Source organism: Peromyscus californicus, unplaced genomic scaffold, assembly GCF_007827085.1.
Source record: "Peromyscus californicus insignis strain IS unplaced genomic scaffold, ASM782708v3 Scaffold_1__1_contigs__length_55948999, whole genome shotgun sequence".
NCBI lineage: Eukaryota > Metazoa > Chordata > Mammalia > Rodentia > Cricetidae > Peromyscus > Peromyscus californicus.
The window spans coordinates 986,518-1,013,724 of record NW_026294492.1 but is presented as its reverse complement, the minus strand read 5'-3'; the positions used below and the strand labels follow the sequence as shown (position 1 = coordinate 1,013,724).

At 46.4% G+C, this 27,207-nt stretch overlaps 1 protein-coding gene across 3 annotated transcripts in view; it reads left to right on the top strand.

Moving 5' to 3' along the window:
* Pxdn (peroxidasin) overlaps positions 1-27,207 on the top strand; it is a 77,562-nt gene that overhangs the window by 27,068 nt on the left and 23,287 nt on the right. For 2 of the 3 annotated variants that reach the window (XR_008220042.1, XM_052745736.1), the window contains exons 2-12: positions 7,023-7,094; positions 7,940-8,011; positions 12,085-12,156; positions 15,185-15,256; positions 15,584-15,655; positions 17,915-18,084; positions 18,353-18,470; positions 20,660-20,829; positions 23,002-23,274; positions 25,586-25,702; positions 26,761-26,919. Coding sequence is in view for 2 of the 3 variants with exons in the window: in XM_052745736.1 (XP_052601696.1) it covers positions 7,023-7,094; positions 7,940-8,011; positions 12,085-12,156; positions 15,185-15,256; positions 15,584-15,655; positions 17,915-18,084; positions 18,353-18,470; positions 20,660-20,829; positions 23,002-23,274; positions 25,586-25,702; positions 26,761-26,919 (1,367 nt within the window). In the remaining variant the exon portion in view is untranslated. The remainder of the gene's footprint in view (positions 1-7,022; positions 7,095-7,939; positions 8,012-12,084; positions 12,157-15,184; positions 15,257-15,583; positions 15,656-17,914; positions 18,085-18,352; positions 18,471-20,659; positions 20,830-23,001; positions 23,275-25,585; positions 25,703-26,760; positions 26,920-27,207) is intronic. The other variant, XM_052745737.1, reaches the window with a different exon arrangement.

Sequence of the window (27,207 nt, the reverse complement as noted above, 5' to 3'; positions counted from 1 at the left end):
TGCTGTGGGCGACTCTGCCAAAAGACATCCTAACAGACACAAAATGAGTTGATTTCTGTGTTATTCCCCATAGGGAATGCTGTCTTTCACTATCAAAGCACCAGGTTTTAGCATTATTTTTTTCCAGTAAGAGGTATTCATTCATTTATAAGCACAGAGGGTAGAAGTTCTTTTTGGTTTTTCGAGACAGGGTTTCTCTGTGTAGCTTTGCACCTTTCCTGGAACTCACTCTGTAGCCCAGGCTGGCCTCAAACTCACAGAGATCCACCTGGCTCTGCCTCCCTGAGTGCTGGGATTAAAAGCATGTGCCACCACCGCCTGGCTAGAAATTCTTTTAGTACAGCCAAATATTGCTGAAAAACATGAGGTCTAGTTTTAGGATGTTGTTTTTCACCTCTCATTCAGCTGCCATTAAGTAGCTGTTCAGCATTTCACGATGAGATGCTGGGGTGTCTGGGGCTGGTCATAGTGTGTACTCTGGGTCATGCTAGGAGATGGGGCTTGAACCTGGCTTGTCATAATTCTGATTTTAAAAAGTAGAATGTATTTAAAATATCTCCTCTATAAAGAGAGGGAGACATTAAATCCTTTAGGTGAGTGGTGTGAGCCTACATTCCTGGAGAAGTGTTTGTCAATTGAAAATTTACAAGTCTAGGGCACACCCACTCTCAAATGCATGGAGAGCAGAAAAGCAAGGTTAACTGCCCTTGTGCTCAGTGACTTTTGATGTTGTGATACCAGTGATATCAGAAGTCTTCTATAACATGTAAAGATACTGAAATTAATAAAAAGAAAAAAAACTCCAGGCTGTGAAGAGAAAGTAGCAATAAAATCATGTCAAGTATACATGCATTCAGTTCAGCTCTGTGGGGTATTTGCAGGCTCTTGCTGGTAGAAACAAGCACCAAATACTAAAATACAAAGCAAAACCCAGTGAGGTGCAGGCTGTGTGGTCTTCATACCTGAAAAGTAACTGTATGTGGTTTGATGCTCTGTCAGCGTTCTTCATCTGTGAGCAAAGGAGTTTTGGTTCTCAGACCAAACAGAAGATGCTTACTGTTTTTAATTTATTGACCAAATCATTCTTAATATAAAAATTGAAAAATAAATGAAAACACGTGGCACATTTTTTAATGGGAAAAAAACCAACATTGTTGAAGTTCTGTTATTGAAGATTGCAGTAATGAACTTTACATGCCGCAATCCTTAAATGTGGCTTTTTTGTTCATAGCTGGTTCCTTCTGCTTAAGGTAAGCATCACTGAGTGGGGTGTGCCTCCTAAGTTACTGTGGAAGGTGATTCTAAGGCAGGGTTCCCAGAGAAAGATTTAAACTTGGGTTTTGAACTGTGAAAATGGCTTAATGGGTAAGAGTACTTACTGTGTAAACATGAGGACCTCAGTTTAGATCCTTGGCACCTGAGCTAGATGTGGCCATGTACTTCCCTGTAACCCCAGCCTCCACACACGCACATACATGTTCACTTGCATATACTTGTGTGCGCACACTCACATACTGCCCCAAATCCCAAAGCAACAACAATAACAACAACAAACAAAAACATCTTACATCTTATTTTTACTGTTCTATGGTTGTGTGATGAATTATGACTTTTAATCATTAGTATTACATTTACTTAGTGTGTGCACATGTGCACTTGTATGTGTGTGCCTGTATGCCATAGCATGCGTATGGAAGTCAACTTTGGGTTGGTTCTCTTCTTCTACCTTGTGGGGCTGGGGAAACTTAGGTTGTCAGGTTTGGTGGTAAGCGTGGCCGCAGGCCCCTTTACACCCCGAGCCATCTCACTGGCCTCAGGTGTTATTGGTTTTGATGTATAATACCAACCTGAACTAGATTGTCTTTTCAAGCATTAGGTTTTGCTATTCTGGTAGGTTTTATGTTAAAATTGAGAGTTTGGAGTGATGGAAAAAGTAAGCAAACACTGAAAGCAAGACAAACCGTGAAGCTCCTTGCTGGCGTTTTAAATGACTCTCCCCGTAGTCTAATGCTGAGCTGGAGTCGGAAACTTTTTATTTCATGTTTTTACCCTGATCGAAGGCTCTTTGCACCCCAGAGGGCTGTGCCAATTCAGAAGGCCGGTGCTGTAACCCGGGGAAGAGGAGAAAAGGTGCTGTCGGGACAGGAGAGTCTGGAAGGGGCTGAGTCTGCCGGGAACTTCCCCAGCAGGAGTCTGCTCACGGCTAAGCCCGATTCCCAGCCATTGCGTTTTTCCTTCTGCTGTGTACAAGATGACAGGCTTTAGACGGTTTCTAGTTTCTGAGCCCTTGCTTGCCATGTAAGGGAGTTTCCTCTGGCCTGACTCTAATCGCACCCCCTCCCCTCCTCTCCATCCCCTCCCACACACACCCCACGCCCCACCTCCACTCCCACAACTTCCCTCTAGCCCACAGCCTTTAGTTCCTTCACCTAATATCCCAGGGCTCTTCTCCAGAAGGGAACCTTGGCTATTACCATGGTAGACAGATGGGAACTATGAGGCAAGCCGTGATCTTGCCCCCAAATCACCATCTGGGGAGCCTTTGGGTGACTGCCTGTGCATTCTGGGGATACTCAAGTATCAAGCCTGCCTAACAGAGAGATTGACACCCGGTCTGTGCTGTCGCCGGGTGAATCCCTGAGCTCTGTGGGGTACAGACGATAGTCAGGATGAACGTTCATGGAGCTTCCTGTCTGAAAAGGCTGCTCACCTGGGATCTGTGTCCTTTATGGTATGCTCCTTGGTCTCACTTCTATTGGTTTTTATGATCTAGTATCCAGGGTTTAGAAAAAACAAAACCAAAAACTGGTGTTCTTCATCATGAAGAGCTGCTGTAAGGGTTTTTCTGGGGTATGGATCCTGGGGGCAGCGGAACATTCATAGTTACTCTCTCTGAGGTTCACACTCAAAGATGTTTTTAAGTAATCATTCTGTTTATGGCCTTCCCAGAACTTTCTAGAATCCACCTCCATCCCTGCTTCATGCCAACTTCATGGGGGAAGTTTGAGACATTCATTATTTGCTGGGAAGTGTTTTTTCTGAACCATGAGGGTGGGCACCAGATGGCCTGATCATTAGCAAGTGGGTGGGGAGTAGTGACTCCATGGCCATTGGCACACTTTCCCCACTCCTGGCCCCCGGCTCCTGGCCCCCGGCTCCTGGCCCAGTGGAGGAGAGTGAGAACTGAGAGCCAGGAAGATACTTTGAAGTGCTTTTAGTTTGTGAAGCCCGGGGCCATGGTCTTTTTTTTTTTTTTTTGGTTAGAGTTTTTGGTAGAACTATTTATTATGATGTTAAAAACAAGAATCACAGTGTCAACTGAATTGTACTAAATCTGTGATGAGGAGAGCAGAGGACACACACACTCCAGTTCTCTCTGGTCTGTCTCCTGAGGCACGTGCAAATGTTAAAGGTTGTTCTATCCACACTTAGACTGAGGCACGTGCAGATGATAAAGGTTGGTCTATCCACACTTAGACTGCTCAGCAGTGATAAGCAGATGGAGGGGCTGGAAAAGAAGTAAATGCTGCTGTAGCCGCACACCAGTGAATGCACGTATAAATGCCATTTCCGTATCATATATGTACACACATGTACAAACACATCTGTGTGCTGTGACCTTCCTGGCAGACTGAAGGGCATTGTTTTTGAGCATTGTCTCTCTTCCCCCAGAGAGTTTGCTAAAACACACACGTCTGCGCTGTCCCAAAGTTCTCATTTTGTGCTCTTGGGTGTGACCCAGAATTTCTTTCTGAAAGTCCCCAGAGGCCGCCTCTGCCACCACTTCTGCTGCCACCACCACTGTTGGTGACTGAGGACACCGCGGGACCCTTGTAAAGGGACAGTCTTCCCTGTGGCTCCTTACATAAGCATTCTTTCAGGAGAAATAAAGCCCAGTCATGTGCCTGCATGTCCTTGAACTTGTGGCTCATCCTTGAAAGGGCATTTGGTTCTTCTTGGAATAGTCTGCGGCCATAGCGTGTCTCTGAGTTGAAGCATAGAAGTCCGCCATCTGTCCTTCTCTTTCCTCTGCAAGATGACAGTGTCTGAAGCTATTCCAGTGTCCCCGTGAGGCGTGGACATGTAGACTGAATTGTCGGCCTGGCCTCCTCCCCTTGATCATGACCATTTTAGCTCTTTTCCTGTGCTGCGATCATCAGACAGAAAAACCTACAAGTGTACAAGGATAAATGCCTGTCTTTCCCGTTGGGTATCCTCCCCTGTTCAGCTTGGCTTCCAAGGTCCCATTTCTGCAACATGAAGTGTGTTGCAAGGTATTCGGAGTGAGCTTTTCATCTCAGCTGCCCTTTCCCCGTTCCAGGGTTTCACTTTGGTTCATTGAGGTTTCAGTTTGTTAGTTAAGAGCCCTGCCACCCCTTTGGTTTCAGAGGGGACCCTCTGACCCTCTTAGCATCAGCCTGAGATTGGCAGTCCTTGGCTGCTTATGTACAACTTGTGAAATCGCCTTCTGAACTTGTACCAGCTTTGTCTAGCAGAAATGCACTGTGACTAAGATGCTGTCACATTATAAAACAAGAACCAGCTCGGATAGCGTCTATCCAACTCTACTTGTCTAGTACTTAGATTTCAGCATATGGTCACCACAGCCATCGAAGCCCTGGCCGAGTGCTCAGAGCCAGCCCTCTGTCCCTAAGACCAGAGGATTGGTGGCCCCAACTCCAGACTGGGGAGCGTGCCTTCTGTAGCTTTCTCTTTACCCTGCTTAGACTTCATCCTCACTGACCAACCCACTGGCCATCATCCATTGCTTTCTAGCTTCCGAGTGATCATGCACGTTGTCCTTTGAAATGGAGTTTGATGAGTTCGAGATAGTGTGTGTCTGGTTTCCTAAGTTGAGCATGTTTTCTTGACTGAAAGTAGTAATGTGCAGCACATCTTCCAGAAGATGCCACGTGCCTGACACTTGCTTCAGGTCGGAGTTTCTTCCCCGCGTTTGACATCATGCTAAAGCCTGGCTAACCAGGTTGCATTTCTTGACAACAGCTGGTCCATTTGGCTCCCTCCCTTCCACCGATCTTTCACCTGTGGCCCACCCCCTCTTTTGACTCTCCCCATGTCCCACTGGATGCACTGTGAAGTAAAATCTCACTTAAATGAAAACATCTATGTCAGTACCGAAGAGGGCTGGCCAGGCCAAGAGCAGGACCCACAGTAAAATCTTAGAGGAGAAAGTAAATAAGGGGAGGGCGAGGTTTGGAGGCTGGAATGAAGCTGTGCTATTCTCGGAGCGGGAAGGCAAGCAAGCTTGGTTTACCCTTCACCTGGAAAACTTGACAGTAGCAAGAAGGACCACATCCTTTTGCTGGCTCCTCAGCTAAACAGTGGCGTTAGTGACCCAGATACATTTTGTGAAGTCTCCTTTTGAACCACGAACTGGAACTGATTCTGTAGGTCACTGGCATCTGTTGAATCTGCTCAAGGTAATTAGAGACAGTGAACACTTCAGGTCAGAGGGCATTCTAGGAGAATCGACCTCTCATTACTCTGGCTTTGAGTTATCCCGTGATTCCTATTCTATCCCAGGGCTGACTACTGCAGACTGGGTGGCTTAGCCAGATGTGCACAGCTGTGGGTGGAGGCAGGAACCCTAAATCAGGGAGCCCCCTCCCTCACCTCACCTGACCTCTTCCCTTCTGGTAGACTTGTGACCTTCAGTAGCTGCCCCTCCTCCCATCCTTGTATGTCTGTCTCCCTGTTTCCCTTCTTACAGGGACACCAGTTGTGTCGCGCTGGGACCTACCTTTTAACTTGATCTCCTGTGGAAAGACCTCATCTTCATACACAGCCATACCCGGAGGAACTGGGGTTAGGATTTATATGTATGAATTCTGAGAAAACACAGTTCAACCCTCAGTTCAAAATCCCTGCTGAAGTAGGAGGAAGGAATTTTAATTTTCTAAGACGACCTATTAAAGATGTGTGTTTCTCTTTATTACTCAGTGACATTCACATGTGTAAATTTAGGTGTTTACAGTGTGTGTGTGTGTGATTGTACGAGTGCCTCTGTGCTACTGTGTATGTGTGGAAGTTAGGGGACAACTTTTGGGGGTCACTTCTCTCCCTCCACCATGCGGGTCCCAATGAACAAACTCTGGTTTGTCGGGCTTGGTGGCAAGTGACTTTACCCTTGAGCCATATCATTTATATAAATTTACTATAAATTTATATAAATTGACTTTTCAGCTCAGGCTTCCTGAGAAGGGTGAGGCAAGTGTCTGCACATGGTCACTGCCTCGCTGCCCGAAGGCCTTTGACCCGACACTGTCCTGTCTCTGGGCTTGTGACTTGGTGTGTGAGTGGTTCGAATCTTCCCATACTTGCTCTGAGCTCAGCTCCTTTGGGGTTCAGAGCCCCTCTTTGGCTTGACTAGCCCAAAGTTAGTTCTTTTGTTTTCTCCTATGTGCTGCGGCCTACATATGTGCCCCTCCCCAGGGAAAATGAGATTCGGTTTTACTACTTTAATCTAAGCAGAACTTGGCTTATGTACTTGTTTGGAAGCACCAGCCCGCAGTCTGTGCACAGGATGGCCCTCCTTCCCAATTCCCCTATTGAGATGACTTTGTGCTTCGAGGCATCCGGTTAAATTCATGGAGATAGCTCTGTCCCTCAGTTGTGTTTTAGCCCATGTCCTTGCTGGTGAAGGCTAAATGTTTCTGCGCTCACAGCTGGCGTGACACCTTGAAGCTATACAGATCTACCTGTGTGTGTTAAACCGAGACTTTCTGGAAGTAGAACGTTCAGTGGGCTTGGCTAAGGGTGGAATGTGTAGGGCATTCATTCCTGTCATTTTTTTTTTTAAATCTACCCACACTGGTTAAACAGATTTCTTGTGTGTAATGTTGTTCACTCAGAAAAAAATATTCTTACATGAGAGAGTTCACCCAGAAATGGTGGCCTATATGATGTCATTTTTAAACATCTTTTCATCTTGAAGTCATTTGTTTAAAGGAGAGCAGCTGTGCATTTCCTACCATTAAAATACATTTCCTATCTCTTCGCAGGGATCTTCGGTTCAACAGAATCAGAGAGATCCAGCCTGGGGCATTCAGGAGGCTGAGGAACTTGAACACATTGTAAGTTAGAACATTTAGTTGGTAGCCAGTGAGAGAAAAAAGGAAGGCAGTTGTACTATGTACCTGTAGGTAGATGTCAAATGCTGTGGCCATCCTCTGATTGCCACAGTTAGAAGGGATGAGTGATAGAAGCCAGGACAGTGGAGAAATACCTGCCCTTTGCATGTAGACCAGCACACCCAGACTTCCTGTAGGACTAGCTCCCACTTCATACTTCCCTTTGCTGCCTGGGTTGGCCTCAGTGGATACCTACCTTCACCTTCCCCTTGTATGGCTGAGGAGGACAATCATCTCCTGAGCTCAGACTGGCTGTAGACAGGGCTTCGGAGCCACTGAGTTATGCCACAGAGCTTTGATCTCCCAGGGCAACAAGGAGCCACCACAGACTCCAGGCTCTTTGAAGTACCTTGAACACAGCAAGAAGCTGCTCCTAGGGGTGTGGGAATAAGGAACCACACAAGCCCTGAAGGGCAGAGTGGGAGGTGGCTCTGCTCCTCATCCTGTGGAAGAACGAATGGCAAACCTCAGAGACATACATCCTATACAAACTGGCCCTTAGTCATGTCAGAACAAGACTCTGAAAGGTGATGGACTAAAGATGCATATTCCTGTGTCACCGAGGGAGGATTTACTTCTTTAATGTATATGACAGTGGCAGAAAGAGATAATCTGGTGACCATAGTAACTCAAGCTGGTCCCTGAGCTGGGATTTAATGGCTGCTGGCAGTAAGGTCTGTATTTCATTATTTTCTGACCCTTCCAAGGCTACAGAAACAGTTTTCCTTAGTAAAATTTGGAAGCATTTTTGTTTGTGATTACATGTCTGTTGGCATTTTCTTCCATAGGCTTCTCAACAATAACCAGATCAAGAAGATTCCCAATGGTGCATTTGAGGACCTGGAGAACTTAAAATACCTGTAAGTTATGGGGCAGCTTTCTACCCCACAAACATGGGCTGCCTGCCTTTAGAGTATAAATGTAGAACCAAGGTGTGTCCTGTGTGTGAGTCACTATAAAAACCCCATCCCAGATGGTTTTATTTTTAGGTGAGTGACATTCCAAAACATGCCATCATCTATATAAAGTGATAGGTGATGCGGGCTGAGTGACATTCACGTATGTACTGCCTTTGGCAGCTGTGGTCTGGGCACTCTGACTTTCCAGGGTGGCAGGGCAGTGTACACAGCTTGCTTGGGCAGGCACAGCCTCCTGGGGTATATATACAGAGAGAGAAATGCATTTTGTCGATATGAGGTTTCAGCTGCTTTTTCAGCTGTAAGCAGGTTATGACCGTGAATTACTAATTTCTTTGGAGTGTCACTAATTCCTGGTAATGTTTTCATCTTCCTGATTTTGCTTCATCTTATTTTTACCTGGTTAAGTGATTTTATTTTTGAATATTCACCTTTATCATTTGAATCATCTCCTGCTTGTTGAAGTCAGCTCTGAAGTTTAGAAAACCATCACTCTTTAAAAAAAAAAAATGTTAAAAAGCCAGGAGTGGTGTTTGTGAGTGTAGCACTTGAGAAGTTGAGGCAAAAGGACCACCTGGGGTTTAGGATAGCCTGGGGTCACATAGGAATATCCTGTCTTGTACTGACTTAGTGCCCTGCCCAGGCACTTACTGTAAATGGGAAGGATTGAGGAGAACATGGTGTTTCTAAGGGTTGTGTCCAAAATGTGAAGGATTCTTTTAGGGCTTAGATGAATTCCCAAAGTGAGCCATTTTGTCAGTTATTTTTGTCGGGGAAATCAATACCATATTACATGTAAGCACCTTTAATTTGAGCTGATTTTTAAAACCAAATAGTTTTTTTTTTCAGTGTTGATGTGTACTGGAAATCTGCTTTGATTTCAGATGTCAGTGGACCTCCCTACAGTTCTGTTTTCTGAAATATATGTTTCTCAGTGCAAGTGTTGCATGCAAACCCTTTCCCAGCTTCTTTGGCGTAGGACGCTGACTTTTGGCGCTGATTCTTGAAGCCAGGATGACAGGCTTTCTGCCCCTCACCTTTGTTGTTGACCGCCTTGCTGTTGAGGTCCAAGGTCCACCGGGGAGCCGTAACTTCCTGGAAAGCGGATGGCATCAACTGATGCCAGCATCGCTGTATGTGCATCTGTATTTTTAACCATTTTGTGTTTCATTTTATTTCTCCTTCTGAGAATGCACTCAGTCTCAGGCAGTCTGGCGTACCGTTTCCTAGGATGTCTTTTAAATCATACTCGCTGGCCTTACCCTTTGCTTCCCTTCCAAGCGGCCATGCTCTGGCTTCTCCTCTCCCTCCCACAGCTTAGAGTAGGGTCTGGACAGTAGGTCTCCTTAGAGACAGGTCACACCGGAAGACAGGCGCCTAGGACTGGAGCCTAATGTCTCCTGCAGTTTTGCGTAGGTCCTGATGCCTTCCTCCTCCACTTCCCTGGGATCTCATTGGGAGAGTACTTTGATAATCACTATAATAATATTATTTTAAGTGTTTAATATGTCTAGGGACTGGAGAAATGACTCAGCTGTTAAGAGTACTGACTGGCCTTATAGAGGACCAGGGTTCAATTCCCAGGACCCTCATGGCAATTCACAACTACCTGTAACTCCAGTTCCAGGGGATCCAACACCCTCATAAAATACATACATACATACATACATACATACATATTTAAAAAGGAAACAGAATATCTCTAAAATGTATTGATTATTTCAGCTTTGTGGCTATTTGGTTAAAACATGGTTTTTGTTTGTTTTTCTTTTTAACTGTGAGTAGTCCTTATTTCCTGGACCCTTGTTGCTTCTATTTAGGCACTGGCCACCTTCTTCATTTAATTATTTCCCAGTGATGAGATGGGTGCTTGAGATAGAGTTCACAGTACAAGGATCAAACATGTGAAATAAGAAATTACAATTAATTATTAGAACATCAACTGTTGTTTTAGTCTTAAGGAAATACATTGTGTCCCAGTGTCTTCAATTTTATTTTTAAAGGTTTTGTTTTGTGGTACCGGGTATGGAAATCCAGAGATTTACCCCTCTACCTCTGAGCCGCACCCCCGACCCCACACCCGTGTCTTTATAAACACATATTCATATATATTAGTTGGATTTAATTATTTCACACACCCTTCAGGATTCCATCTCTCTGCATTAGTAGAGGGCAACATTCTTTGGTATTTTGCTTTAAGAAGTGGACACAGGAGTCAGTGGTAACTCAGGCCTAAGATGTTGACATGTACCAGGCATTTCCTAAAAATCTTGTACACAATTATTTAACTCAGTGATTCTGTCCATTTAAGAAACTGGGGTGCAGAAAGATTGAGTCTTTACTGTAGGTACATGGTTTCAAAGAGGATCGATTTCTGACGTGGGTTGGGTGTAGGTGCTGGGCTGTTGGTGGGGACAGGCAGGTCCTGGATGGTTCGTGTTAAAGTTCATGGTTCTTTGGGGGGCACTTTAGTGATTTCCACAGAGAGAAGAGGTTGAGACCCTTTGACAAGGTGCAGTCCCCTGAAGTGGGGTCTTGCATAGACAGCAATGAATACTGATCCGATCCTAGACATGTTATACCCCAAGAATTAAGGCAGAAAATGCTGGGTTTTTTTTTAATTTTATTTCCTTTTTTTCTTACACATCTTTTTGTTTGTTAGTTGCTATTCATGTTTTTTCAGTTTTAATTTTTTTATGTTTATTAATGTTAACACACAAAGGGCTGGGCTTTATTATGGCATCTTCATACATATCTGTCATTATGCTTTCTCATTTGTTCTCAGACCCCATTTCCCTCAGTGTGGCTCCTCTCCAGCTGGTTCCCTACTTCCCTCAACCCTGACTTCTGCTTTATTACCTGTATTCATTACCCCCTCTACTTCCTGCCTCCCTTAAGGTGTCATTCATTCTCTGCTCTCATGATATTCTTTCTAGTTTCATCATCACACACACACACACACACACACACACACACACACACACACACACGCACACACACTTGATGTGTGTTCGTGGAAACAGGTAATAATACTCGATGCTGAGCCATCAGCTTGAAATGTACATTTCACCTGACAGGGAAACAAAGTTGCCTTTGACCTGACCTCTGCCTGTGTCACCAATGAAGACAAGCCACCCAGGGGGCAGGGGAGCCATCTTACAGTACCCTCCAGAGCCACCAGGGTGGCTGCTGAGGACTGGGTGATGAGGGGCAGTGCAGGCCTGGCATGTCCCCATGTTGAGAAGTCACACTGAGGTAGGCCCAGCACACACACTAGGTGGCTCCTTCGGGACCTGTGGCACTTCACAGCAGCGGTCCTCACCCATGCTGAGTCAGGTTTCTCTGTAGAGGATCAGGGCTTCGGATTCGATCACTCTTCATGCAGCACCAAGGCAGACAAGGGAAGCTATGGAAGAATAGTGGTACCATGTTCCCACAGACCGTCGGAGGACACTGAGTGAGGAACATCACGCAATGTTCCCTTGTCGTGAAATACGATTATTTGTTTTAATTTCGACCATTGAAAAAACGTAAGGTCCTTTCTTGGACTGTATGCCATTCCAAAACAGACCCTGTAGTACACATGGCTCTTGGAAAGGATTGCATCTGCTGTATAAGAATGGGGCTCTGGGTGGGAAAGAAATTCAAGACACCTTCAACCCCTGTTTTTCCAGAGCTGTGCTGGTATTTCTGTTTAGCATAAAGTGCTGGCTTTGATCTTCCAGTCAATGCCCTTTACATGTGTAGGGAAATCATTTTATCTTCCCCAGGCTTTGAAGCAGATGTCAGCACATTAGTAGACATAGTAGGAGGATCTGTGGACCACTTGCTTTTGAACCTTGAAGTCTCAGAGACGCAACTGTTGAGAGTGGCCTGGTACCTACAGTGTAATGTCTTGGTTGTACCCCCATGCAGGCATTGATTTTAAACTGTTCTCCGTGTGTCGACCCAGAACTTCCCACCTGGAGTTGAGCGCTCATGTGTATGCTAATACTCCTCCGTGTTTCTTGTTTCAGCTATTTGTACAAGAATGAGATCCAGTCAATTGACAGGCAAGCATTTAAGGGACTTGCCTCTCTAGAGCAACTGTAAGTGTCCTCCATGCCATCTGCCTTATTGTCTCCCGCAGGGAGAGATGACTGATTGCATGATGCATGTCTGTACTTCCTGGGGTGCAGGGAGGATGTGCATGACGAGGAGAAGCAGCCGTGGGCGTTTTTCACCCACCTCTCCCACCTTGCTCCCCTGCGCCCACCCGAGAGCAGACATTGCTGTGTTTCTTCTATGCATCAGACCCTGGCCCTGCGTTCACCATTGCAGGAACAGGAGCGTAACTTGTTTTCCTGTCTAACAGTGAGAGTTTGGTGTTCACACGGTGGTGAAGACACAGACATGCAAACAAGCACAACCTAGATGGGCTGTTGTGGTAGGAGTGTCCAGCATGGGACAGGATCTGTGTTCACGGCCACATGCGGTTCCAATCACGGTGTCATTGTTTTGGAGAACACAAGCCTTACCCCCTTGTAGTTTTAGTTAGTGGGTGTTGAGTATGCCAAAAGTGCCATATGAGCTTGGACTTTGTTATGAAATCAGTCAGTGTGGGCTTTTTGTTTTTTGTTTGTTTCTTTCTTTTTTTTTTTCAGGCATAAAATTCAAGTAAAGTTACGAAGGATTTTCTGGTTTATGTGTCTGGCTAGTGACCTTTCACTCAGTAAGCTGAGGCAATCCTTGTGGGATTTCAGGCTATCTTGAGTTTGCAATTTCGTGGATGGGAAGCAGCTTTTAGATGTACTGCAGGAGTAGCCTTGCACTCCAGTCTCGTGTCTGTTGCTGTGTTTCACCGGAGGATTGGCACAACTGGGTCACGGCAGCCGCAGGCAGGGCCGTGTGCTGCAGCAGCCCACAAGGTGCACCTGTATCCACACAGAAGCTTAATTAGTCAGTAGGCAGGTCTGGGAGCCCAGAAAAGGGCGTAAGCATGTTCAGAAGAAGTTTGTAAGGCCTTGTGCAAATGGCTCCAGACAGATGAAACAAGGAATCCAGGTTATTGCGGAAACTCTTGGAAATACCTAGAGACTTTACAGATGTAGACGTTTACAAAGGGACACATTCTGTTTTCACCAAGTCATCATGGTGCTAACCTGGCAGTGAGTCCAGGGAAGGAGCCCATCTGGGGGGAATAAACAGCAAGAGGACTTGAGTGGCTTCCATGAAATAGCCAGTAGAGCTTTCTAGTGACAGAGAGCACCATCCTGAGACAGTGGGGATTTAAAAAAAAAACCCAGACTAGTGGGGACAGGCTGCTGCTGCTGGGGTATATGGCTTTCTTTCTGAGAACTGAATGCTGTAGTGAGACTAGGGGACGATGGACCCCTTGCAGGTGTGATCAGAGGAGCAGGTCAGTGTGTCAAAAAGGACTCAGACCTCTAGGGCTCTGTCTGACATTTGTGTTTGTACAGAGTGTGACTGGGAACAGAGTTCCTGCTGGCTCTGCCTCAGACTCTCGTAGCTTACCTGCAGAAGATGCAGGTCCTTGCCACTCAACAGGGACATTGGGAACCATGAGGCCTGGATGGGGAGCCCTGGAGCAGCACTGGGATCTGCCTTGCATTTTCAAATAGCTCCTCAGGGGGTCCTCGTCATCCTTCTCAACACCATACACTGGCCCAGAGTTAGTGGCTGATTCAGCAATGGTGTTCTGAGGAGTCGCACTCCCTGACCTCCATTGTCTCAGGCATCCAGAGAAGAAGGGCGATGGTGCCCAGAATCTACCTGGAGTCCCAGCAGTCCGGAGTTTTGCAAACTCTGAAAGCCACTGTCCTTGGTGCTTCTTGGGGCAGGATGTCTGAGGCCCACCTGTCAACTTCACTGCAGGCTCAAGGGCTTTGAACACAAACCATGCTCCCTGCCCTTGTGGGAGTCTTGAATATCCTGCTTTTGTTCCCTCTTGTTTTTCCAGCTTAGCTCAGGTTCAGCCAGAGACTCCCCAGCAGCTCCCCAGGGTTGATGGTTCATGTGAGCCACAGGGCCTTAGAGTCTGAGCATATTGGCCTCAGCTTCCTAGCACACACCAGGTACACATGGTGGAGACTGAGGCTTTCTCTTTGGTCCTGTTTCCTCTGGTATCCTTGGATCAGATGCGGTGCTGGAACACTCACTGACCTCGATGGCCTTCCTCTTTCTGTCCTGTCTCGCAAACACATTGTCATATGGAGAGTGAGGAGCACATACCTGCACCTGAGGAAGGTCAGGGAGGCCTTGGTGCCCTGTGCCCAAGGAAGGGCAGGTGGGCTGTGGACTGTGGCCCTCAGAGGATTAGTTCTGCCTGGGGAGTTGCCATGGAAAGAAGCTCGTCTGGGGACCCAGAAAGAACACTAATCTCACAGCTAATGAAAATGGGTTTGGAGAACAAGGCTTTATGTGGAGCTGTGGTGAAGAAGGCTGCATGTTAGCTCCGCTGCTTGATTCTGTCTCTGGCCCTTCATTGAACAGAAGTGTCTATTATCATAGTCACCCGAGGGAAGACTTTTCTCTAGGCCAATGAATCCTGGGTAAGAAAAGTGACTGACATTTTATTGAGCTGAAAAAGTCCCACCATCTTTCAAAATGAGCAAACTAGCATTCAGGAGAATGAAATTAGTTATATCCTAAATTGTAAATTGTTTGACCTAAGGAGACGTTCACCACCTCATGTTACCCCCTGCCTGAGTGCCTGGTTCTGTAACTATAGTGTTCTTAGTGTCACATGGAGGCATCCACAGCTTAGTGCAGGGGTCCTGTGTGTGCACATGGACAGGGGTCCTGTCTGCTAGGTTGCTTTTGGTTTTTCCTTGTTATCTGTTGCTGGGTATTTCATAGATTAACATGAAGGGGTTGGGCCACTATCACACTACTTGGGTTCATGGGGACCCAGAGCTTGCTAAGTCGTGAGGTGTCACCTGTGGGTCAGCCAACTACAAGGTAGCCTGCCTACTCTCACGTGTGTCCTCTTGTTTCCACACACTGTGCAGAGCATGGGAAGTACCTAGTGACATGTGGAAAAAATTTTGGAGCCAAAACTCTGGGTTGAAAAGGTCGATAAGTCGTTCACATTGTGCTGTTCTTTTAATCCCCTAGGTACCTGCACTTCAATCAGATAGAAACTCTGGACCCAGAATCCTTCCAGCACCTGCCAAAGCTGGAGAGACTGTGAGTACAGCTCCCTTCTTTAATTTGCAGCCAGGGCCCAGCTCATGCTGCCAAAATGGTCAACATCTGATTAACACTTCCTTGATGCTTTTTTGTAAAATCCATCTCTTGTCTAATAATCAGAAGTGGACCTTAGTATTCTGTGTTCGGTAGTAAAATAGAACAGAAATCCAGTTATTTCTTGAACTGAAGCACGTAGCAGTCAAATTCACTCATGTTAAATAAATACAATCGATAAGATGTGTGACCTCTTGGGCTTATTTTCACGTTTAGGAAGTTTTTGTTTGTTTTTTTAATGCAGTTTTGCTCTATTTTCTCTTTCCACAGGTTTTTACATAACAACCGTATCACACACTTAGTTCCTGGGACATTCAGCCACTTGGAGTCCATGAAACGACTGTAAGTGTGTGTGCATTTGGGTGTCTGCTGCCTTCAATGTCCATGGGACACCCTCTCTCCAGCTTCAGGAAAGCCTTAAGATGCATCTATATGCCAGGAAGGCAGGCCTGTTAAATCTGTTTCACTGTGAAGAGGCAAGCAGATGACTCACATGCGGCAGCAGGCTGATACTTTAATAGGGATCTTGAGACAGTTTTTAAATTATGTTTAAATTCCCCCAATTAAGTTTTAATTGCAAGCCACATATTTTACTGATGAGAATGAAAGCCATTCTGGAAGCATCTTCAGGCGTATGCCTCATATTCCTTTTCTTGAAATTATTTTACCTGAATAAGTAGATAGATGTCTGCCCAGTTTTTTTTTTAAGGCCTCCTGAAATAACCTTTGTATTATTGTTATTATTATAGTAGAATTAAGGTATTTTAGTGCTAATGGAGTTATTTAACAGCCTTGATTGTTGTCTTGTGGTCTCAAGAGCACAGTTTAGATGTTACTGGAATGTGTGGTGTCTATAATGGACTCCAGTGCTCATGGGGCTGGCTTCATTTCTGAAGCTGACCAGATCATGAGGCTCTCAGCCTGAATACTATCAGATGCACAGAGGCAAGCCATTCCCACCCAAAGAGTGGCTTAAATGGGGATAGGAACTCGCTGGGGAGCATGACCAGTCAGGGGCTGTTACTTTTTTGTCCATGTCCATGAGACAAAAACTCTTTCTCCAGAGAAGAAATTACCACCAGGCAAGGTGAATCCACATTTGGGGTAGGAAAATAGAATGAAAACTCATGTCTTTGGTGTATAAGAGGGGAGAAAGACATTGCTAAGATAAATGTCAGGAGGGCCCAAGCGAAGGATGGGGCAACCCATGGACTAGCCTACAGATGGATTTCCCTATTTACAGCCTCAGAGAGACACACTGCTCTTTTAGAGGAATCCCAGCCCTTCTAACCCAAGACATTCCTTCTTTTGCTGCCTTTACCTTGCTCAAACATGAACATCCTATATTTGGAGATAAGGACTAAGTCGATCAGAGTTGGCCCTTGCCCCTCAATGGCCTCACTGAAATGCCCTCTCCCAAGGAGTAATCAAGATGGTGTGTGGCCTTCTTCCAGCTCACTCAGCTGGCTGGGGTAGACTGGACACGTATGTCATGCTGAACTGCCCATCCAGGCTTACCCACTGCCCCCTTGGTACTCTTCTGACTGTAGGATCTTGCTATTCAGAAGTGGATTGCAGGCTGGGTGCCCCAGGAAGCGATGGCTGTTATCCAACCCAATGCCCATTTCTTACCTGAGTGTGGGGTGCTGCATCTTGTTGGCCATATTTCTGCCAGGGGATATAGATGTGTGTAGTGGTACCAGATTTGGGTCATTGATTCCTCTGAGCTAATACCCTGGACAAATGTGGATTGGGCCTGTGTCTTCCCCCTGGGTACCAGATTGTGGAGTGTGTATCTAGTAGTAGTGTTACTACCCAGAATTCAATCCCCGACTGGTCATGTTCCCCAGGGAGTTCCTGTTCCCATTTAAGTCACTCTTTGGGTAAGAGTGGCTTGCCTCTTTGTGTCTGATAGGATTCAGGCTGTGTGCCTCATGACCTGTCAGGTGGCAGGTGTCCCCACTTGAACCCCAAAGACCTTGCCTTTGTGCAGAACAATTTTCAAAGTGAGGGATCCTGCTGACTCTAGCTATGGAGGCAGAGTTTGTCCCCACAGTGCCGTTACCCTGGTGCTGCCTCATCCATGAGATGCAACCCCGGTCATCATGTCTGTGATGGTCCCATAGGCATGGGGACATTGAGCTGCTCTGGAATGCCACAGAGTGGAGCACTGTTGTGACCTGTCAGTGACTCTCAGGAAAGTCTGTGACTTGTCTAGCCCATACTTGCTGTGTTTTTTGATGTGTTTAGTTTGAACCTAGGGCCTCCAGCATGCTAGGCAAAAATGTTCTACTACTGGGTTATATCCACAGCCCATTCCTGGGTTTGAAGCTAAGTACTTGGTCATTGGTTGGCTTTACCTCTCTACTGAGAGCCTTCTCAGGGCTTTAGACTCTCGGGGCTTTTCTGTAGATATTTGACCACTACTGCCTCCCTCAGTCCTTCAGATTCTCTCCTGTAAAAACCAACTCCTTACATGATTAATGACCAGATGTTCATCATCTTTAGTATCCTTGAGGCTCTAGAACCTGGAGGTTGCTCTGTCCAGGATAGGTCAAAGTCTCCTTAACTCCTGGAAATCTTCATGTCTTCTTTCCATAGACGACTGGACTCAAATGCGCTTCACTGTGACTGTGAAATACTGTGGTTGGCAGATCTGCTGAAGACCTATGCCCAATCTGGGAATGCACAGGCAGCAGCCACCTGCGAGTATCCCAGACGCATCCAAGGACGCTCTGTGGCTACCATCACTCCAGAAGAGCTCAACTGTGGTGAGTGGTCCCTGGAGTCCCTGCCGAAGGACCAATATGACCCCAGGAGTCCAGGCTTATCCTCAGTTGACATTGCAGAGGGGCTGATTTGTCTTCTGTCATGGAAGGCTGAAACTCTGGAAAGGCAGTAGTATGTCATTTTTGGGGGGGAGGGGGGTGCCGAGATGTGTATTCAGGCCTTACAGTATCACTCCGCCAAGAGGATTCTGATTTGGGTTCCCACCTGTTTGAGCCTCATGTTTCTCCATGGTTCATTCCTTGCATGTAGAACGGCCCCGGATCACATCAGAGCCGCAGGATGCAGATGTCACATCAGGGAACACCGTGTACTTCACCTGCAGGGCCGAGGGCAACCCCAAACCTGAGATCATCTGGCTTCGAAACAAGTGAGTTGTAGAGAGTAGAAATGTTCACTGAAGTCCTGGGGGCCACATCAGGAGCCTATGCACTTCCCCATGCTTGACAGACACCTTCCCCTTCTATGTAGGGAGATATAAAGGAAGAAAACGTTCCATACCTTCCCTCTTCCACATAGCAGCTGCCTGGGAGACATTTTTGAGCCTGAGTTACTGGGAGAAGAGCTTTCTCTCCAGTGGGACTCATTCCTCCTAGGCCACAGGTCTCTTGCCCCTGGTCAGCCATTGACCTGGCAGCATTTTGGAACTTTCTTGCTCCATCCATTAGGAGTTAGGGAAGTGTTGTATGTCCATTTCTGTCCATTTGTTCTCTGGCCAGGGCTTCTGGTGTTTGGCAAGATGTTAGTAAGTTTTGGACCTGCGCCGTGATGATGGACTTTCTGGGGTTGGAGACAGATGACGTATTTGACCCATTTCTTCTCTTCTTTAAGGCCTAAGTGTGTGGGCTATGATGAGTCTACACAGGCCTCCTTTGGCTTCTGGAGTCTTGTTCTGAGTGAAGGAGCTTCTCTTCATTCTACAAACATGGTTGTGACTGCCTTACACCTCACAGCAGTTGTTCATGGTTGACAGAAGGGGTTATCTGCTTGCCAGCACTCTGGCCCAGCTATGGGATCATCCCGCCAGCTGGATCTGAGAGCTGGGTGTTGTTTGGGTTTATTGTGGGAGGGAAGTGGACACAGAGAGTCGAGGAGAGGGACACATATGAGTGGGGTTGGGACAAGCAGTGATGACCATGATGTAGGGGCAGAGACCCAGTCTAGAATGAGGTCAAGGTGCCTGGGGATAGTACTCTTGTCTGTGGTGATGTAAAGCGTTTTTAAACTTACATTTTGAAGGTGGAATCCTTAGAGGGAAATCCTAAACACAAAACCATCATATAATCACCTCTTAAATCCATTTGTACCAACAGACATCTGCCCAGAGTGATGATTGCATTCATGGTCTGGCTCCCAGTGTGTTCATGCCAAGCTCACTGGCTGTGCCCAGTCTTTCAGAAGCAGAGAAGCCTCCTTGAGAACATCACAAATTGAGTTTAGGAACAGAAGGTTCAGACACTGACTGTCAAGTCATCCTTGTTCCAGTTGAGACTCAGATTCCATAGCAAACAGGAAGCTCTCTTAAGTAAAGCTCTGTTTACAGACGAAACAAATAGGAGAATGACCACTCAACATTTGATAGAGTTCAGGGGCACAGTGAAAAAATGATACATCAGAGTCATGAAGAGCTCAGGATTGTGCCAGGTCTTGCGTTGGTCACATTGATCTTGGAGCCAACTGTATGGGGAAAAATGTGAGATACATTCAACCCTTTAAAAACCTCCATGTCATGTGTAGTTCTGGGGCTGATGAGAGTTAAAGTCTAGGACTGACTACAGTGGGATTCTAAAGTGTTAGAAGGTTGTATTAGACAATAGAGGAGCATCACTATGGCTCAAGACCTTCATACCTCTTATAAATGGAAGACTTAAGTTAAAACTACAAAAATAAATATGACTGACCTTGAGTCAAAGTCTCAAGGCCTGCCCTCCGGTGCCAGCTCTGCTTGTCACTCACTGACGTTCACTGACATTCCTGCTGCTGACCCACATGCACCCAGGGGTTGCTGCCTTCCAGGACACTGAGTCAGAAGCATGCTCAGAGTCTAGAAAGGAGTACCAGAGGTTGTTTTGTTTGTTTGAGATAGGATTTCATGCATCCCAGGTTTGCTTCTAACTTGTTGTGTAGTGGAGGATGACCTTGAACTTCTGATCCTTCTGCCTCAGCCTCTCAAGTACTGAGATGATAGGTATGGGAACCATACTTAGTTTCTTGCTTTTAATTGTATAAAACTATGTTTCTACATTTTTTAATGTAAGGGAAATGTGTTATTTGCATTTTCCATTGGGTTAATGTTTTCCTTGTTTGGAATTAGGACCACATTAAAGCATTTAGATTGGGCATGCAATAGTGAACACATATTTGTACTCCCCTAGACATGTCTGCTAAGTCACACTTGCTGAGGGGAACATCTGGAAGCAACATATCTGTTGCTCTTGTTCTCTGAGGCTAGCATGTGTCAACTGCATTCTAGAGCATTAGAGCCCACTGGAGGACAGACCCCCGGGAGGGGTACAGTACTGGCCTGAGCTGTGAGCACACTGGTTTCTGTCTCTGTAGTAATGAGCTGAGCATGAAGACAGACTCACGCTTAAACTTGCTGGACGACGGCACACTGATGATCCAGAACACACAGGAGGCAGATGAGGGCGTCTACCAGTGCATGGCAAAAAATGTGGCTGGAGAGGCGAAAACACATGAGGTGACCCTCAGGTACTTGGGGTCTCCAGGTAAGTGGAGGATATTGCACGTGAGGGCTACCCTAACCACCCACCCACTTCCTCCTTTCTTTGTACTCCAACTCAGTGAAGTCTGAGGTGGTAAAGTTCCCATGCCAAGTGGCTCACAAGATTTCTGAAGCATAGGGTCATAGGTCGTTCTAACCTGCCTCAGGCCCAAGGCTACACCCTGCTGCAGGGGTATATACAGAAGCTTTGAGTTACTACCACAGGTAAGAAATGAGGAATAATCATAACCAGTTCCATCTGCCTATGACAAACAGACTTAAAATCCTTAATTGCTTATTCCTCAGTAAGCAATATAACATCAGTAATTGCAACCACCGTGATTTAAACCCCATGAAGCTTTATAGGAGCAACCACACTAATAATCGCCAATGGACTTACCTCATCCCTGTTATTTTGCTTAGCACATATCAATTACAAACGAATTCATAGTCGAACTATAATTACGACCCGAGGTCTACAAACGCGTTCCCACTAATAGCCACCTGGAGAGACTGGCCATGCCTCACGGCAGGTACCCGCACATCCACATCATATACATGCTTCTTGGCACTGAGGCCTCTGTTTGCCAAGGGCTTTGATTATTTCAAATTAAATTTTAAAACGCTGATTTTTGTTTAGCATATCTATGCTTAAGGTACTCACATATCATATTTAAAATGCCAAACGTCTCTCCAAACCAGAGGAAACACAGCTGTGGCCTTTGCCCCTCTGCTACAGTTCCACAGGCACCAGCCCTGTTCTGGTCTGCTTGCTCTGTCCATGGCCGGTGTTCACTGTTGATCCAGAGAGTGGAACACCATAACCCAGCAGTTCTCAACCTGTGGGTCATGATAGTTTCTGTTTTTTTGTTTTGTTTTTTAAAGAAAGGCAACATAGAACATAATCTATTTACTAACTTATACTCTGGGGTGATATACCACAATCTAGGTGCTAATGCCCACAAGGAAAGCTGTATATAGAGTCTCAGTAGAAACTAGAAGTGCCTCGTGCTACTTATGTCAAATTTTGCAAAATAATTTTTTTTTTTAAATCTTGTTTTTTGGAACTTGTTGGATTACATGTTTATGGATAAGGGTTGTGGACCCACAAGAAACAGTACAGGGCATAATACAGACTTAGGAAATCATGTGTAGGTTGAGTATCAACGGTAGTTTCCAATACAAGGGTAGTTGTAGTGTAGTTTCCAATACAAGGGTGAGTGCAACTTCCATTCTTATGACCATGGCTCCCTCTCTCCATGTAGGCTATGTCTGCTATGGTCCCACTGCGTGTGAAAACCTTCCCATGAAACATAGTAGCAAATGTGGGAATTCCTCCCATTAGATTTAGAGTTGACACTGTTCTTTCAATTGCAGGTTTGGTTTTTTTTTTTTTTTTTTTTTTTTTGTGTGTGTGTGTGTGTGTATGTGTGTGATGAAAGTGATATTTTTTATATGGTTTAAATATACCCCACAATTTCTTATGGCAATAGAGACTACCACAAAGGTTTAATCGGGTTGCCAGTGTATTTATAATAAACAAAAGCAAAGGTTCTTCAGAGAATTTAGAGTCTGTCTGGGGAAAGAAATACAGCTCTCCCCATAGTGGTCACTGTCCACAGGTTGCCTACCTTTGGTTGAGCTGAATGTGGGCACCATTTTATTTTCTGCACTTTTTTCCTCCCATTAATCCATGTGTGCATGTGTGAATGTGGAGACGTGTGTGCCACAGTGCGGAGATCAGAAGGCGACCTTGGCTGTTGATCCATGCATGCCTTGTACCTTGTTTGAGACAGGGTCTCTTGTTGGTCACCCTACGTACAATAAACTAGCTGGCCAGCTAGCTTCTGAGGATTCTTCTTCTGCTTCCCATCTTGCATTATAAATGCTAGAATGACAGATCCTGTCACATCTGAGGTTTTGTGTGCTGGGGATTTGAACTGAGGCCCCTGTGTTTAACATGGCAAGTGTCTTATTGCCTACTGAGCCATTTCCTCAGCCCCATCTATGTATTTATTTGGAAAAGCAAGACAACAAGTGATTATGTAATTAAATGTTGTTGGTTTTACTTATTTTGGAAGCCATTAGGGTGAATGGACAGCCTAGGCATCAAAAATACCAAGTAGAGATCTTGTGAAGCTGTGAGAAATTAATTGAGAATTTCTGTTTGTGACAGCCCGACCCACTTTTGTAATCCAGCCGCAGAACACAGAGGTACTGGTGGGCGAGAGTGTCACTTTGGAGTGCAGTGCCACAGGCCACCCTCTGCCGCAGATCACCTGGACAAGAGGTGACCGGACACCCTTGCCGGTTGACCCTCGAGTGAATATCACTCCCTCTGGAGGACTGTACATACAGAACGTCGAGCAGAGTGACGGTGGGGAGTACACATGCTTTGCCTCCAACAGTGTGGACAGCATCCACGCCACAGCCCTCATCATCGTACAGGGTGAGCCATCAGATGCTTGTCTTCTCATGACTCCATCAGTGCCCTCGGCTTTGCCTAGCCTGCACCGTATCACATGCCCTCTGTACCACTTAGCTTACCCTTTCATTTTTCTTTGTTTTTTGAGAATAAGGTCTTTGCAGCCTAGCCTGGCCTTGAACTTTCGATCCTCGTCTCAAGTGCTGGGATTAAGGTGTGCACTGCCATGCCTAGCTATTTTGATATGTATATGTGTGCATGCTTATGTGAACATGTTCATGCATGTGTATATTTGTATGTGGGTGGGTGTGCATCTATATAACCAGAGAACAATGTCAGGTGCCTTCCTGGTTGTAGGGGTTTGGAGTTGTTTTGAGACTGAGTTTCTCATTGCCCTAGAAATCACCAAGTAGACTAGGCTGGCTGGACAGGAAGCTTCATGGACCCACCTCCCTAGCACTCTTTCCAACTTGGTTGTTTTATGTGGCTTCTAGGGACTGAGCCATTTTTCCAGCTCTGCCTTGATTTTTTTTTTAATTCTATGTATTATTCACATCATACATCTTGATCCATTCATTCCCCATCGCCTCACATCCACCCTCCGTGCCTGCACCCCCCCAAATAAAACAAAATTCAAGAAAAAAAAGGAAGAAAGTGTGACCAAATAAGTCACACCATATGCTCCTTTGTCCATACATCTCGACTTGCAAGTGTTCATTGCAAAGAGTCACTGGTCTGGTTCGAGGCCCCTGGTCTCCACTACGTGTTCAATGCTGGGCCCTGACTAAGATTCTTCCTGGACATCCCCCTGCCACCCTGTGTTGTGGAGATCCTGCAGCTTTAGGTCTGTGGGTCAGGTCCCTTCATGTGCTCTATCTGATCATAGATGAGGTGGGTGTTGGGGAAGGCCAAGTCATAACTCTGGGTCTGGGCCTGGGCAGCTATAGGGTTGGTCCACCAGATGGGAAATTGGGACAGCTCTCCCATAGTCACAGTTTTGGGACTGGCTCCCCTACACCTGCACTAACAGGGTTGGCTCTATTGTGCTACCCTGGTGAGGTGCAGGGCCTGCTCTCCCGAGTGTTGCAGCTGGTGGGGGTCAGGGATGGCTCTCCTACTCTTATGACCACAGGGTCATCTCTCCCACCTGCCTCTGGCATTGATGGGCAGTGGGGGGTGGGGGGGCACCTCTCCCCTGCCCCTGTTGCCACAAGACGGATGGGTAATGGGGACAGCTCTCCCATGGTCACAGTATCAGGGCTGGTTCTCCTACACCTGTACTAACAGTATTGTCTGCCTTGCTTTTTAAGATCTATAGCATCCCTTCCATTTGACCTGTCACACATGGTTTGGGGGTTAGACAGCTTTCCTTAGGAGAATAGGACTTTGAGGTTGCAATGTTCAGAGTACCCAGGTACTGGCATCTGTGAATGTGGACATGAATACCTGGGCGTTGAAAGTAAATCAGTGTGTATTGATGCAGATAGCTCTGAGTATACCCTGAGGTCACAGTGAGTCAGTGTGTGCACCTTGCATACAGTTTTGAATGTACTGACATTACAGTAATGTGTATACAGTATACATTGCCAAGGGCACAGTAGTCATGAGCCAGTGTGAGTGCTTTGCATACAGCTGTGACGTTTCTTAGATTACAATGCCATGTGCACCTTGTGCATAGCTGTGAGTGCAGATCAAAGTACAAATGTCACCAAAGTCTACTTGGGAAACCAATGAGTTTTATAGGGGTTATTTACAGGAATATGGGTGAGCAGAAATAATTCAAAGACAGCTGCATCACCAATGCCCACCCAAGCATGGGTGACAGCTCACCAAAGCAGGGAACCTGGAGGATACTGCACAGCCTGCAGGAAGCTCAGCAGTTTGGAGAGTATCCTTTCCAGTTGGCTCAGTTGGTCTGAGCATTGTCCAAGCAACTCAGTGTTTTTATTCCTTCTGGTCAGCTTGACTGGTCTCTGCTGCGTTGAGGCTGTTTGACTGGTGTTGACTGCTTCTTCCAGGTGGCTGGGACTGTCTGAGAGTCTTCTCTCAGCAGTGTTATTGTTTATATACTCTTGAGGAGGAAGAGGCCTAGGGAGTCTGGTCAGTTTGGGGGACTTCCTGAAGCTCTTTTGCAGTGTTTCCCTTCCCCTAGACCATCTGCTGTTTCACCTGCCTTTCGTCGATACTCCTTAAGTCTCCCTCGAAGATGGAAGGTTTTAATCTTGGAGGAACTGCTTACAAAGTACATGATACCCTTGGTAAAGTCCCTTGGCTGTGCTGTCACTTTATAGGGTGTTGTCTCTCAGTGTCACATTTAAATGTTCTTCCCCTGCAGCCCTTCCTCAGTTCACTGTGACCCCTCAGAGCAGAGTGGTCATCGAAGGACAGACTGTGGATTTCCAGTGTGAAGCTAAGGGCTACCCTCAGCCAGTCATCGCCTGGACCAAGGGAGGTAAGGTGTTACCCTGGGCCCTCTGTCTTCTCATTCATCTGGGACACAAGCTATTGTCCCTGGGTCAGGCAAAAACCAGTATCTTTCCCAGAGGGGTGAGCTGTGGCTTTGAAGAGGAAGAGGTACTCATAGAACCTGCCTTGTGGTGCCGCACTGGTGGTCCCCGTAGGCATCATGGATTGAAGCCGTCTTTGCAGAAGGACTCAGGGTGCCTGTTGGAGCATCTGTACAGTGGTTCACAGTGTGTGGGCTAGAACCTGTAGAACCCACTAAAGCAGGGTTTATCCCCTAATTCCCAGAGCTGTCCCACCATTTCTGCACTGGGTGTGTGATCACTTAACACTTGGTCAGATCATGGCTCCTGGGGTCTGATGAAAACTCATCAGGTTGGGTGAGATTGTGGCAAGGGCAGGTGCTAAGTTCACTGAGGAAACCTCTGTAGGTCTCCAGTGTTCCTGCCCTACAGCCTAGGCAGGGACCCTGGAGATGATCTGCCACCTTGGCTTCAACGAAAAGGTCGCTGCATCCTCCTTCTGGGGAGCGCTCATGGATCCTAAGAAACAGAACGAGGTAGAGGTCAGTTGCACACTTCCTCTTGGTTGGCTAGGAAAGCTACCTGGTGGAAAGGCTTATCCACAAAAACGTGTGCCAGCATCCTCCGCCTCCAAGGGGGCTTGACTTCTGTGCAGTCTGGGCCTAGGTTCTCTTTCTGTCTGTTTCCTTAGGCATAGCTTGGGGTCAGCCCTACAGGCACCTTGAGTCCTTGTCTTGTCCTCACCCCTAAATTTGCCTTTTGGCTCTGTTCCTTGTCCCTTTTTGTGATATTCCTGGGATATGATATTCCTTGACTCCTCCTTTACTGTTGGAGCCCACACGGGGATGTTGAATAAGTACCTACTTGCTGGAGCAGGAGTGGGCATTTGGTACCTGATCCAAGAAGTTCAGCCCAGTGACATTGCCATCTTCAGAGATAACATTCTCTTTAAATTGCCTGTCTCTGACCCTGACCCTGAAAGCCTCTATATCCAGAGTGACTGATGTCTTGCCCCACTTTGTAGGGAGCCAGCTCTCAGTGGACAGGCGGCACCTGGTGCTATCCTCAGGCACACTCAGGATCTCTGGGGTTGCCCTGCATGACCAAGGCCAGTATGAGTGCCAGGCTGTCAACATCATCGGCTCCCAGAAGGTCGTGGCCCACCTGAATGTACAGCCCAGAGGTAGGTGCTGTTGACTGGGTAGATTTGCGAGTGCCTATCACCAGTGACACACTTCCTGCAGCTGACATCAGCATCAGTATTGTAGTTCTAGCTCTTCTGGTCACTGTGTTCTGCTTAGCACCGTGGTACTTGTGTTCATGAGGGATTCACAGGCACTTATATCTTTATTTCCTTTGTTATAAAGACATTTATTCATTTCATGTTGGCCTCAAAGAGTCTGACTTTGTTAGTGAGCATATTAGGGAAGACAACTAGATGCAGCCTGAGGCTCTTGATTTCTGTAAGGCC